At 45.9% G+C, this 14,622-nt stretch overlaps 1 protein-coding gene and 1 long non-coding RNA gene across 3 annotated transcripts in view; one reads left to right on the plus strand and one right to left on the minus strand.

Annotated features, from left to right (window-relative positions):
• Positions 1–14,622, plus strand: part of Ccbe1 (collagen and calcium binding EGF domains 1) — a 237,050-nt gene that overhangs the window by 214,931 nt on the left and 7,497 nt on the right. Inside the window, exons 6-9 of one of the 2 annotated variants that reach the window (XM_048419307.3) lie at positions 2,999–3,102; positions 8,768–8,888; positions 13,829–13,968; positions 14,038–14,098. In XM_048419307.3, the coding sequence (XP_048275264.1) occupies positions 2,999–3,102; positions 8,768–8,888; positions 13,829–13,968; positions 14,038–14,098 (426 nt within the window). The remainder of the gene's footprint in view (positions 1–2,998; positions 3,103–8,767; positions 8,889–13,828; positions 13,969–14,037; positions 14,099–14,622) is intronic. The other variant, XM_048419306.3, reaches the window with a different exon arrangement.
• Positions 13,767–14,622, minus strand: part of LOC146891697 (uncharacterized) — a 31,227-nt gene continuing 30,371 nt past the window's right edge. The window contains exon 3 of the long non-coding RNA XR_015005315.2: positions 13,767–14,480. This is a non-coding gene — a long non-coding RNA (uncharacterized LOC146891697). The remainder of the gene's footprint in view (positions 14,481–14,622) is intronic.

The raw sequence follows: 14,622 nt of genomic DNA on the forward strand, positions 1-14,622 counted from the left end.
ATATATATATATATATATATATATATATATATATAATTATCTTTATTATATATATAAGATATATAAAAAAGATATATATTATATATATCTTTATTATATATATAAGATATATATAAGATATATTATATATATATATCTTTATTATATGTATAAGATATATATAAAAGATATATATTATATATATATATCTTTATTATATATATAATAAAGATAATGATTATTGAGTACAAACACACGAACTAAAAGTCACCTCTCCCTGTCTGGTATGTTTTGAGCTTGGGGGAGTTTTTTAGGGTGAGATATTTCTTCAGCTTTTCATTCTCCAACAGTTACAATGTTAAGAGTCAGACAAACTTAAAATAGAAGTCCAGGGTCAGTGAGCTGCTTGTCATACAAACCTGACCGCTTGAGTTTGATCCCAGAACCTGTTTAAAGGTAAAAGGAGAGAACCAACTCCACAAAAGCTATCTGCAAGTCTCCATGAAGTCAAATATGTGTCTCCACATGCATGCATGCCTTGACTCATACATGTAACATAGTGTAATAAACTTTAAAACTAAAATGATGACGATGATGATGATGATATGGAAGTCTAGCAGCCTAGAAGGGATGTGTCCCCAGGACAGCCTCTGACAATTTGAAAGACAATTTGAAAGAATGTACCCTGGCTGAGTGATACAAGCCATCTGACAAATTAATGTTCAGTCATTTTGATTTTTATCTTTGAAAGCCCAGAGCCGGAGCCAGTGGAGACACAAGGGAGTCTGCGTACCGCAACGGGCAGACAACGAAGGAAATGTTGGCTCCATCGTGATTAGCTTTCTGGCCTTTATTTTTCAACTTGTGTTTATTTTCTGATAAAGTTACCGTGACCCCAAGTGTCACTCAATACAGTTCAAAGACTCAGAAATGGCCAGGTGTTTCAAATAACTTTCAAACCCTGATAATAATAGATTAGGGATTTCTTAATGTGGGTAATGTTAACACATACTGACACTGCCACCCCGAGATGGGTGGGTGTGTAGTTTTCAAAGTTCTGCTTCCCCCCCTCCACTCCGTGGAGGGGTTGTGGTGTGCTGGGATTGGATTCAGCACAGTCAAGTCTTTAAACCAAAATCCTTTATTCACTTGGGGCACTTCCCATGTGAAGCACATTCTTGGGTTCTTCTAAGTTTATTTGATATCTGTTATCCTAATTTCTAAGCCATTACATTTCTAGCGTTCAACATGTTTAACCAGACTCTCGTAAAAACTAGAGCTCCATGCCCCCGTGTGGCTTCTCCGTAGTACTGCAGCCTGAAAATCTGGAAAGGCAGCATGGAGCTAGGAGCGAATTTAGGTAGACAGTAAGTTTAGCGGAGAGTCATCCCTGGACCTGCCAGACCACATCTGAGTGTTCTCAGCAGAGATTCCAATAACAGCCTCCCTTTATGCTTACCCCATACCCCAAAGGGCCAATTGGGTCCTACAATTGTGTGACCTGCACACGGTATTCTGCATAATCAAGTTACCAGCCCCTTCTAGGGCTTACTTCATCTGTAAGAGGGCGCTAAAGATGTGTCAGCTCTAACATTCCGTGATCCATATAACATGAGTCCAGAACCAAGTGACGGGGTATGATTACCCTGTCATGCAGACATGCATTTGCACCAACACTTGGAAAATCCAGCTGGGGATGTGCAAATGGGTGTGCAGAGATCCGCTTTTCACTCCTACATGTGAGCCCTCAGCAGGAGGCTTGGTCTTACACCAAGGTCAGATGTCAATGGTGAAGCAGAAGTGTTGTTTTGATCCCCCATTCATAAAACCTCCTTCCCGCACTGAGCAGCTCCCTGGGTGAAGAGGGGTGGGTGGAATGGAGTAATGATCAATGTGAATTATCAACTTGACACCCTGAGAGTCATCTGAGAAGACTCTCAATGAGCAATTATCTGAATTGAATCTATGGGCACATGGGGTGGGCATGCCTTGGTTATGGTGATCGTTAGTTGAAGACCCCACCTAAAAGTGGGGAGCAATCATTCTGGGCTGTATAGAAGGGAGCTGGGTGTAAAATCATGTGCTCGTGTCCCTCTGCTCTTGACTGGCTAGGACTAGCTGCTTCCGTTTCCTGCCACTGCGATTACCCCACAGGCTATGACCTGGAATTGGGAGCTAAATAAGCCCTTTGTTCCCCAAGTTACTTTTGTCGGGGTATTTTATCATCAAAATGAGGACAGGTGGGTGCACTGGCAGTGGACGAGTAGTTCAGAAAGGTGGCTGGCTCTGTGCACATGGCTGAGCTGTGCCCTTCACAGTGACAAGGTGAATCCTGAGCTAGCTCCAGATACACTCACTGTACGGGATGGAGAACCCTACAGAAACAGACAAGGTTCTAGGTCTCATGTGTCTGTAGATATACAATGACAGTGGAACGGTGTCCATTTCTCCTGGCCAAACAATGCAGCCATTGGGAAGAGGCACACGTGTCATTATCTTCCAGGTGTCTTCTGCAGAGTCCTGTTTTCAGACTCAGTGTGCTGGGCCCCAGTCAGCTGGGCCGTGCTCCCCCAGAACAATGCACTGTCCGAGATGGGGACAGGCAGTCCAGGTGTGACTCAGAACAGCTGAGTGTGAGAATTTGTGCGGCACGTGGACTCGGGCCCTGGAGAACAATAAAATCGTGTCAGACTTATAGAACCACCATTCTTGAAAGTACTAATAAATGCACACGTTTCCACAGAGGAGAGCTGCTAATAAAAGGAACATGCATGTGTTTCCATACACATGGAATGTCTAAGCACAGCTGGCCCCAAAAGGTAGCAGGGCCTCTCTGTCCCTTCCCCTTTCGCCTGACCCTGGGTCATTCTGGATCATCTGGAGAACACCTACCCCTTATACAACTTCCATGGTCAGCCTTTCTGTACCCCGTGCCCAGGGACGGCCCTTCTGGTGCCATTGCTCCCAGAATGTGCACTGCTAGTCTCCCAGCTGGAGCTGAGCCGATGTCTCTCCCCAGGGCACGAGGAGAAGGCCGAGAATGAGGTGAAAGCTGGGTCTTGCTGTGCCACATGCAAGGAGTTCTCCCAGATGAAGCAGACGGTGCTGCAGCTGAAGCAGAAGGTACTGGAAGCACAATGGGAGGGGTGTGCATGTGTGTGTGTGTGTGTGAAGGGAGGGTGAAGGGGGTTGGTGAGTACTCATGATGATGAAAATAGATCATTCTGGTTGGCCACTCATTGCAGTTGGTGTAAACCGGATGTGAATTCTGGATGTTTTCCCCACTCCAGAGCTGACCACCTAAATAGCAATGGAACCCAAGGCAAAGACCTGAGGGAGGGGGTTACTATAGCAGGCCTGGTGATAGGTACATGCAAAGTTGTTGCAAGAGCCATACAAATACTGCCGTGACTTCAACGACAGATGGCCCTGGGCAGACCTAGACAACAGTATTTCATCTGTTTTATTAATTGGAAACATTCTCTTAAATGTCCTCTCTCTTCTGTAAACCGATGTCTTCCTGTGGTGCCTTCATTCTCTCATGTAAACGTTAGGGTCCAGAGGAAGATGTGCATTGGGAAAGCAGTCCTCTGAGTGCCTCATGTCACCAGGCGTGAGGACCAATTCCCTTCCTGAAAGAATCTGCCTGATGAGACAGGGCGCAGGGCGCAGGGCGCGGGGCACAGGGCACAGGGCACAGTCCCGGGGTGGTGTTTATTACACCTGAGGTCAGCGCGCTCCGAAACGGTTCTTCAGCTGCCCAAACATAAACTTGCTGCTTTGTTTGTTTAATCACTTCCACTCAAGGCCCTCGGGAGATCAAAGTGGTGTGTATAATCTGTTTAACTCTGGCAGTCGGTTATTCTAAAGGGCAAAAGGGTAACATAAGACACTACCTCTTCCATGGCCAGGAAAGTGGCAGCCGCCCTAATGAGAAGCCCAGCTAGCAGCTAAACCAATTGAAACAGCAGGCCCAGAAGGGAAGCAGTGTTTCCGACCTCAGAAGCATGGGCGGGTGAGGTCATGATCGACTTTAGCAGAGGCTCATATATACTTGCATAATCAGGAGTAAATCATGGACCTAATCATAAATAGCTTGTGCTATCATAGACAGGCAGAAAACCTTGTCTGGGAGCCAGGATAAACAAAGAGAAAGGAGGAACTATTTCCCATACAGCTATCCCCAGGTGACACTTGAATTGATGTTAGCATCTTTAGAGGAAACCCAGGTTTGCAGAAGCATTAAGCCCGCTTTTCATAAGCTAGGAGCATCAGGCTTTGGAGAGGTAGTTAATTATGGTCTCAAAGCACAAAGCTGCCCTTACTTGCCTTCCCTGGAAATAACCTATGACCTTACATAAATTCTCTCCAGCTGGACTGCTTTTAAGGCACTCAATATTGTGAGTTGTTCACAAACTAACAAAAGTTGCTGTATTTGGCCTCTTTCCTCCCCACCCCCACCATGGTTTTTCAAGACAGGGTTTCTCTGTAGCTTTGGAGCTTGTCCTGGAGCTCACTCTGTAGACCAGGCTGGCCTCAAACTCACAGAGATCCACCTGCCTCCTGAGTGCTGGGGTCACAGGCATGTGTCCCCCATACCCAGACGAAGGTGAATTCTCTTTAGAAGGTACCTCCTGGAATGTATGACTTCCTGCCATATGTGGAGCAGTTTTTATGTATAAAATCTTACTTAACTGTCACCGTAGCCTTGCAAGAAACATGCTAATATGTTCCCAGAGATGAAGCGCATGCTCAAGAGGTCAGGCCTGAAATCCAGGCCTTCTCCTGAAGCCTGGTGTAGATAGATCATTTGCTTTTAACATCTGCTTGCCATTGCTGATGCCCTCTGTTCTTTTCATAGAACACAAGGCATTCATTTGCCCGGATAAACATTGTCTAAGAAGTAGGAATATGGAAGGGGGTGCTGGAGAGCAGCCAGCCCCATAGTATGAGGCAGTGCACACACATGTTCAACTACACTATGACTATATAGTAGCCAGAATTCTAGCCACAGAAAATGCCCCAGGTCAAATCCCTTGGCTCTTCAGGAATCAACTGGAAAAGAAAGCCACATAAAATAGCAGCATGCAAAATACAAGGAGCCTACAAGACCTGCCACTTTTTAACTAGCAAGGTTAACCACAGTGTTCAGGGAAGGACTGCGGGGCAGTTTAATGCAGGACATAATATACAAGTCAGGATAGTAGCTACTTTTGAAAGAAGGAAGGAGAGTGGTGAGGGATACTTAGGGAGATCTGGGGTGACCTTGTTGGTTTAATGCAGGACATAATATACAAGTCAAGATAGTGGCTACTTTTGAAAGAAGAAAGGAGAGTGGTAAGGGGCACTGGGGAGATCTGGGGTGACCAGAAGGTCTACATGTTGACTTGAGCGTCCACTGAGTGTGTGTGGTTTAGTCATTTTCTAAGCTGCGTCTATTAGTTCTATGAAACTTCCTGTTTGGGGCTTGTATTGTCCATTCAGCCCTCAGTGCCTCTTCCCCTTCATTTTTTTTAAGATAGGAAAGAAATGTGATCTGATGAGAAGGGAGCCTGTGGACCACAAAGTACCTGTCGTTCAGCTTTTGTTTGAGCATTGAGGAAAAGCAGTCAGCTTCTTCTGAAATTCACTCATGGCCAAATGGACTGCTGGGATTGAGATAGCTAGAGAGGACCAGGAAAGAAGACCCCAGAGAGAGAGGCATAGCTCGTCAGTGAGCCTGCACAGCAGCTCGGGACCCACAAGTGTGCTCAGCCTCTGAAAGTCACTGTATAGGGAGCAGGGGATTGCGGCCCTCTTATGCCAGCGATTCTTACTTAGCTGACAGTGAGCAATGGAGATGATGTTACAGGTATTTGCTGAGCACCCACTGTGCCCTACAGTGGCCTGAGCAACAAGGAAGTACAGTGTGGAATAAAGTCCTGCCTCAAGCAACTTGACATTTTACAAAGAAACCAAGCCAACAGTGTGACTTAACAGTGATCGAATGGAGTGAGGAGGTAGCCAAGCTTGAGAACTCAGGTCAGTGAGGTGCACACAGTGAGCAGGCTTTCCTACCAACTGCATGTGCAGGTTCTGAACCGACTTCCACAGCTAAATCGTGGGCACACACACACACACACACACATATATGTGATAAAAAAAATTTTAAATGTACATATGTACCACAGAATTTTATTGAACCACAAAGAATAATCATGTCCTTTCCAGAAAGATATACTGGAGATCAATATGTTTAATGATATTAGCTAGATTCAGACAAAAAAATGCATGTTATCTTAGGTAAGTTTCTGTTGCTGTAATAAAGACCATGACTAAAAGCAGCTTGGGGTGAAAGGGATTCATTTGATTATATGTATAACTCAATCAAAGTCCATCATGAAGGGAAGTCAGGACAGGAACCTTGAGGCAGGAACTGAAATGAGCCATAGAGGGAACACTGTTTACCAGCTTGCTTGTTCACAAGGGCTTGATCAGCCTGCTTTCTTAGAGAACCCGAGACCACCTGCCCAGTGGGCTGGACCCTCCTACATCAATTATTAATAAAGAAAATGCCCCACAGGCTTGTCTACAGGACATTCTTCTGGGGGCATTTTCTTAGCTTATCCTTCTTTCAAGATGACCAGAGTTGGTCAAGTTGTCAAAAACCTAACCAAAACAAATGTTTTCTCATATTTGCAAATTTTAGACATGTATATAAATATATAGCTTTATATATACATACATACATACATGAAGATATTCATGCATGCATATATATGTGTGTTATGAAAGCAGAAGGTAGACTTGAAGAAAGAAGATGAGAAGGGAGGAATAAGAGCCATATTGGGGTGAATTTAGTCCCAAGTACATGATGGACTTGGAAGAAATGGCTTTTATGAAAGGAGATAACACCTCCTAAATTTGGTGTCAAATTAATTACCGCCCATAAGAGATTGACAGCAACGCCTGCTGCCTAGGACAGGCTCGTGCTGAACCTACCAAACTCGTGCTGAACACTAGCAGCGAGCATGCCATCTTCAGTGTCCTACCTGCTCATGCCAACAGCCCTCTCGGGTAGATGGTCTAATACCAAGCAAATCTGATCTGAAAGAACAGTAATTGCAAGTCCATTTCTTGACGCTCAGAAGTACAGACTCTGCTCAGATTGCTATAGCCTTGCTTCCAAACACTCACGCCCCACAAGCTCCTCCCCTGATGTTTCTGGGAGAAGGTGTCTGGTCACACCCACTCCCTTTCCTTCCCACTTGTCTTAGGAGTATGGGAGCTACAGGCAGCAGAAACACTGGGGTTGTAGTCACTGGCTCATCTTAGAACTTGAATACAACTTGAACAGTGGAGCTAGTCAAAAGGAAAAAGCAACAGGAGCCGTGTTTAACCAACCGCGGTAGATCCCCTCCCCAAGCCAGGTTGCAGGATTTTGAACATGAAGATGTGATCATCTAGAGAGACACGCCTCATTTTGTTGATGTGGAGGTGAAAACGTGGGAGGCTAGAAGACTACTTGGGCCCAGAGGCAGGAGCAAGGGCAGGCAAAGCCTTCCCACTGGGCAGTGACAGTGGCTGGACACTGGGCCCATGCATCCATTTTCCTGGGCAGGAGCCCTCATAGGTGCACGCTACCATCTTGTTTATAGATGATATCCAGGCCCTAGAGATTTCAGTGTTCTTTCCAAAGCCAGAGCCCCATACCAGAATTCACATCTCAGTGTCTCAACTAGCAGCTGATGGTAAAATTGAAAGAGGCTTCAGGGGCTAGAGCTGACCCACGGACCCAGAAGGTGCATTTACTTTTCTTATTCCCTCATTATTTGCTAGTCCACACTCTCATCTCTAAGTTGTAGCTGTCTACGGGACATCAGCAGCAGTTTGCTGAACTCCAGAACATGGCAGTGTCCTCTTAGGACTCTGAGCCATGAGACGTGATCTGAAATAACACAAGGCTGATTCTCAGTTCTTGCAAGGCTGCCTCCACCTTTCTCCTCTCTCCCTGAGGAAATTACCTTTGCAGGTGTTCAGTTCCCACCAAAGCTCTCACAGAATCCCAGGTTACCTGACTTCAGGGACTGCTAATGCCGCTTGTCCATGCGGTCCTCTGGCTTCCTCTAGAACGAGAAATCCCAGGCAGTAAGCAGGGCAGTAGCCTCCGCACCCACAGTCTCAGAAGCTACACACTGCCACCACCTCCACACTTGTCATTAAAAGCCGATAACCAATCCAACAATGAGAACCAGCCTCACCTTTGGAAGGAGGAGTGTTGAAGAACTTGTGGACAGGTTTTATGTTAACCACCAAGGTTTCTGCTGTCCATCTGTTCCGAAGGTTGGGTATATGTATGAACGGTCACCCACAGTCTTGTTCCTGGTTCCCAGAACTGGACATTCTTTAAGGCAAGGAGCCATGTCTTGGTCACCACTGGAGCCATAAAACAAAGAACAGAACCTGGCATATAGTATAATGAATATATGTTTGAGTTGTAAAGTAGTTACTTGAATGGACAGGAAGTACAACACCAGTATGTTTTATTAGGCATGGTAATTCTACGGATCTCGGCAACCTGACTGTTCCTGGTTTCAACCACTCTCACTGAGGAAATACTTGCAAGGAGTTTGCCCTGGACAGCTCCTCGGCTGGAAAGGGTCTCTCTGGCCTGTCTGCACTCTATCTAGCTACAATGGAGAGCAAAATAGTGAGCCAGTCTTGCAGGCTCTGCGGATGACGGCTCTAACACAGACTTCCTCACGGAGCAATGTTGGCGTTCTGACGCAGATCTCCCTTGTCTTTACAGATTGCTCTGCTTCCCAACAACGCTGCAGAACTGGGCAAGTATGCCAATGGTGATAAGGTGCTGGCCTCAAACGCCTACCTTCCAGGACCTCCCGGCCTGCCTGGGGGACAGGGCCCACCGGGTGAGTATGCACTAGAACACAGACTGGGAGGCTCACATTCAGTGAGGCTGCACAGGGCTCTCCAGCTTCCTCCAGTTCTCATGGGTGAAAGGCGACGTGCTGGGCAACATGCTTGTGTGATGAGAGGCCAGGAGGGATTTGGGTCCTGTAGCTTGAGAAGGAAGGGTTAATTTTCTGAGGTCAGAAAGGACTCCTAATGGTCATTTTAAAAGGTGATCATGGTACCACACCTGGAATCCTAGGTCTCAGGGTCAGCAGGAGGAGGATCAAGAGTTTGAGTCTAGCCTGGCCTACATGGTGAGATCCTACGTCAAAACCAATTATTTTAAGTTAATGAGAAGCACCATGAAGACTAGTATTTAAGTTTTCCCTAGGAAAACCTTAACATATAGAGTAATAGACTCATAAAATCGTACAGTTCAACTGAATCACAGCCAGAGGTCACAATATGGCCCCATTGCCACTCTCCTCAGTTCTTTGGCTACCTCCTCTTCTTGCTTTAAGCATTTTGAACTATATTCTTACTCCTATTTTGTTGTAAGAGGGATTTGTTGAGGTATAGATCGTATAATGAGGCAGGCCATTCCAAGGCTGAGTTTTAGTTTTGCCAAGTATAGACTCCCCTGTAACGTACACTCCACACCAACCTTACAATACAGGAAGTTTCCACCATCCACAAAGTTCCCTGGAGCCATGGACCACCAATGTTCCCCCGGTACCAGCTCTAGGTATCCACCAACTGCCTTCCTTCCCCAAGACTTTCCCATTCAAGGGCTACATTTCAGACATCTCTCATAGCTTCCGTTCTGCATGGCTGTCTTCTTTCTATCAACATACGGTTTCAGAGATTCAGCCTTGCTTAATCAGAAGATTTATAGTGAGAACTTATTTCTTCAAGTTCTGAGGCATTTTACACTTTATTGTGAATCTCTCTATACATAGATCAGTAGAGGCTTTAACACTAATAGAAGAAATGACATCAGTGTTAATAGGTGACTCTAAACCATGGCTGTCTTAGCCCTTGTTATGAACCCAGCAGTGTGCTGGTTCTGGCCGCTGATGTTCTAGCTGGGAAGATGTAGCACGTACAATGACTATAGAGGAAAGTGAGTCAGATTGGCATCTATAATCTTAGCACCAAGGAGGCTGAGGCAGGCATTGTGGTCAGTATGGGCTGAAGAATGAGATCCTGTCTCAAACAAACAAAATCAAGAAAGGTATATACGTCCCTCCAGGTCAGGCCGCAGGGAAATAACGTGTAGTTTGAAGTCAGAGGTTGGCATTAGGGGATTGAACTGGTGAAGGAAGATCAGTAAACTATCAGAAAGGGAAGGACCTGGCCAAGTTTTTGATCCAAAGATCAGTAGGAAAGCTCAGATTTCTTTCTATCTGCTTGTGTCTAAACCCCTCAGTTTCCCTCACTGACCTGAGGCTCAGTTCACACAGAAGAGCTGACCCAGGACTTTGGTTTATCCTGATGTTCACCTCATGACCTGAGTATCCCCCCACGGCAGTTTTCTCACACCAGCATCCTCGATCTTCTGCCTCCTATCGCTGATTCCTATCACAGCGGCCCCAGGGGCTCTTGCTTTGCATCGCTGGGCTAGTCTAGATGTCATTAGAACAAGGGCATGTTCAGGAAGAGGGGTGCCATTAGTTGTTGGTTTTCTTAATAAAAGGCTGACAAGTTTGCCTTCTGGTTCTGCCATCTGGTTTCAAACACGGTGTGAGCTGTCCAGGGTCCTTGAGGGAACCACACCATTGAAGATGGATGGGCTTTTGCAATCCATGAAGAGATTCTCATTTATTTCTAGACAGATTGCTTTCCACTGAGATGTATTAGGGTGTCTAGAGAGCTCATGGGGTTCTCTCACCTTTAAACAGAATTCCCACTCAGAGCCCATCATGAACTGCATACTGAAGCTGTGAAATTGGTATATACATACATACAAATGAACTTGTAGTCTACCTTTTGACATAATACATGGACCAGTCTTGGAGACATTAGGCTAAGTAAATTAACCCAATTTCTAGAATAGACAGACACAGCCAGGCATGCTCGAGCACACCTGAAATCCCAGCACCCGAGAAGGGCTCTGTGTCTACAGGGATGCATCCTTACATGATGCAAACTTTCTGCAGATCTGTGACAGCTTTCTGAGGGCGCCCAACACCTGGGAGTCACACACTTACACATTTTTAAGATGGAAACCTTTGTAGTAAGCACTTTATACACAGTTTTTTAAAAAGTACTCTAATTGACTGTACCCTTTCCCCATATCATCCCTGGACAATGTTCAGGGTCAGAAGCGAGCATGCTGTAGTCCACATGGTTCAGCCCATCCAGTTGAACATTCAGAGCCCTCACATAGAAAGGCATTTCCTGGCAACCTTGTCATGTGACAGACATTCTGTATCCTGCATGAATGTCTCAAATGGCAGTGCCAGGATCCCTCCCTTCCTTTATTGCAAGCTCAACCAAGCCAACATGGCTGTTTCTGACTCTGTCTAGAAAGGTAGAGGAACCCCACACATTTCCATATCAACCTCCATGATAGAATGACTTGAAAAAGGTTGGGTAGCAACTATCTTCAACCAGGTACAAAAATGGTCATATGGCTCACTCTTAAATATGCCCAGTGCTCTGTTGGCACAAGGCTCCAAAGAGAACCTTAGACAGCAAACTTCCTGTCTACAGAGATCCCACAGGCAGCCTTGGTGAGAGTATGACTGTGTGAGGAGCCGAACTGGCACAGAGCACAGGCTTCATCTAAAAGGACACTGCAGAGGCTCCAGGTCATTGTACCAGCAGCAGAACTCAGGTCTAATTTTAGTTCTTCCTGTTTTCAAACCATGGTCAAGAGACCCAGATTTTTTGAAGGAAGTCTCCAAAATTTTAAATAGTAGGAATATTCAGAGGCAACAGTTGCTTTGGAAGACATACCCGTGGACATAGTGATTCATGATGAAGTCGGCACTTAGTTTTCACAGGGAAGGGAATTGAGATGATTTGGGGTACACGATCTGTTGTGTTTTGGCAGGGTACAAGCAAAGCAGAACAGGAGGCTGGGCAACACACCACCTCAGGGTCTGTTGGGGAAGGACATGTGTCACCAGAGGAAGAGAGCCTTGGGGAAGGAAGAGAACGAGCGAGTATGAGATTGAACCTTGAGCAAAGGAGGCCACGGCGCTGTCTTCTCCTTTCAAAGTCAGCTCCTTGCACAGCATTGGGAGAGTTTGAGAGCTAGCCATGTGATATAACCTAGTGTCTGTGATATAACCTAGCCATATGATATAACCTTGTGTCTGGCCTTAACCTAGCCATGTGATATAACCGAGTGTCTGGTTTATATGTGAGTCACCTCAGAGTCTGATTCTGCTCACTGTCATGCCACTTGGTGGCTGCTTGTTTATCTTGCTTATTTATGTCTGTCAGTTCTTTTTATTGAACACTGCACATTTGTCGATAAACACTAGAACCTGAGGAACTCGGCAATCCCTCTCTGAAGCAGGCCTCCTCTTCTTTTCTCACATCTATAACAGGAAGTCCAGCCATCCTAGAGTAGTTGGGTCAGGTTGGGGTTTTATTGTCACGATTTTTGCCTTCAGTGCTTTGTTGTCTTCAAACATTCAAATCCACCCAATGGTAGGATGCTGTTCCTTTGTGCTGAGTGTCAGTGGGTTTTCTCTGTATTCCACACTTGGTTTCCTGCAGTCCCTACACAATTCTCTACGCTCTTGTCTGTTCTTCACTAATAGATTCCTTTTACTTTATGTTTCACGCTAGAAATATAGGCAAGTATGGTGGAAGTACAGGCAATGTCACTTTGTCCTCTGCTTCTGGGCCTTGAATAAGTAAGACCTCTTCTTCACGCTCATCTTTAGAAAATCATGGGCAGAACAGGATCTTCTGTTTCCTCACAAGCAGCGAGTATACATAATGTCTACAGGAAAGAACGTGTGCTCCCCATCTTGCGGGGGTGGAGGCCTCTATGGTAATGATTAAAGGTAGGAGATTTCTATAGGTGGAAACACTCCACTGAGCTTCAAAGGATGAGTGGGTGAGGACTGAACAAGATGGGTAGGAGGCAGGGGCGCCAGCTGCAAGGCCAGAGTTAAGGTAAATATAAGAAAGGTAGAGGCCTAGCAGACTTTTAGCACTTACTGTGGGTGAGGTGCAATGTCATGTCTGCGTGTGTCTAAGAATTTTATCTAATGCAGCCATTGTATATTGAACACTTTTATTCCAATTTGGAGATGAGAGACTAAGGCCCAAAGATCTCAAGCAAGTTGTCAAGGATTCAAATGTAGGTCTCTTTGATGGTTAAAAAAAAAATTGCTGGCGTATGGGTGTGTGTGAGTGCACACGCATGGAGGCTAGAGATCAACCTTTAGTGTCTTTTTATATCACTGTCTTCATCTTACATTCCAGAGAGATCGCTGACCAGCAAGTCCCCAGGATTGACCCACTCATCCCCTGGGCTGTGTTATTAGCTATTCACCACCACACTGGGTACCATAGATCTGAACTTGAATCTTCATTCTTATGCAGAAATCACTTTATCCACTGAGCCATCTCCCCAAACCCCAAACCTTGTACTCTTAAGTGCTCTGTGGAAAACACCACTTACTGTGATCCAGGGATAGAGAGACATGGAACGGGCCAGGCTTACAGAGGTAAAGCAGGCAGATCCCTGGATGACTGCAGAGGTTGTGAAACTAGAAAGGTTCTCAAGTGTCTGACTTGATCAAATAGGTCCAAGACAAGACAGAAAGGTGGAGTCACTTTTAATTGTGTTGAGTTTAAATTGCTATGAACACCTTAGTATAAATGCCGCAAGGCAAAGAGCAGAGTTACAAGACAAATGTCTCCAGTGATACCAGACTCTGTATTTGTCTTTATTATGGGGTAAGTGCTAATAAGATGTTCTTGATTACAGGATCACCAGGACCCAAGGGGAGCCCGGGATTCCCTGGTATGCCAGGCCCTCCTGGACAGCCTGGCCCTCGGGGCTCAATGGGACCTATGGGACCATCCCCAGACCTGTCTCACATTAAGCAAGGCCGGAGGGGCCCTGTGGTCAGTATCCTCTGCAATCCACGTAATACTGGGGGTAAATACGTTCTTGTCCTGTAACTTCCGTTTTAGTTAAATCAGATGCTGTGTCTTCTAGGGCCCACCGGGAGCACCAGGAAGGCATGGCTCCAAGGTAGGTCTTACTAGCTACTGCAGGTGTTTCTACCCCCTTGGGCATCCAGTGAAGCTCGGCAAACCCCATTTATCTTTGACGGCTGAAACACAGATATGCAAGTCGAGAATGGCCAGCCCCACAGTCTCTAATGCTGGGAAATCCTAAACGGTTGGAGCATGTGCAACACTGGGGGGAAATGAATTCCAGGCTGGGGGTGGTGGCGTAACCACACTCGTGTGTCTCAGTAATCGGTGTGTTATAGAATGGCCCCCCTCGTTCACGTGGAGAACCACACACAGCTCCTTTCTACACGAGCGCTGGCTTCCCTCTTGAGGGTTGACAGCTGCTTCCCATACAGCAGTGTGCGTGTCTTCCTTCAGAGAGGCTGGTGTTTCACACTCTGCGGAGAGAGACAGGATTCCTTATCAGATCTGCTTGGGAAATACACAGCCTTGTGAGAACTCAGGAGCCGAGCCACTCAGCCTAAGCTTGCCAGTTCTAATAAGAGGTCCCCTGGGCCCAGCTTCGACTCAAAGCTTATT

Source organism: Myodes glareolus, chromosome 13 (genome assembly GCF_982192425.1).
Source record: "Myodes glareolus chromosome 13, mMyoGla1.1, whole genome shotgun sequence".
In the NCBI taxonomy this organism is placed as follows: Eukaryota; Metazoa; Chordata; class Mammalia; order Rodentia; family Cricetidae; genus Myodes; species Myodes glareolus.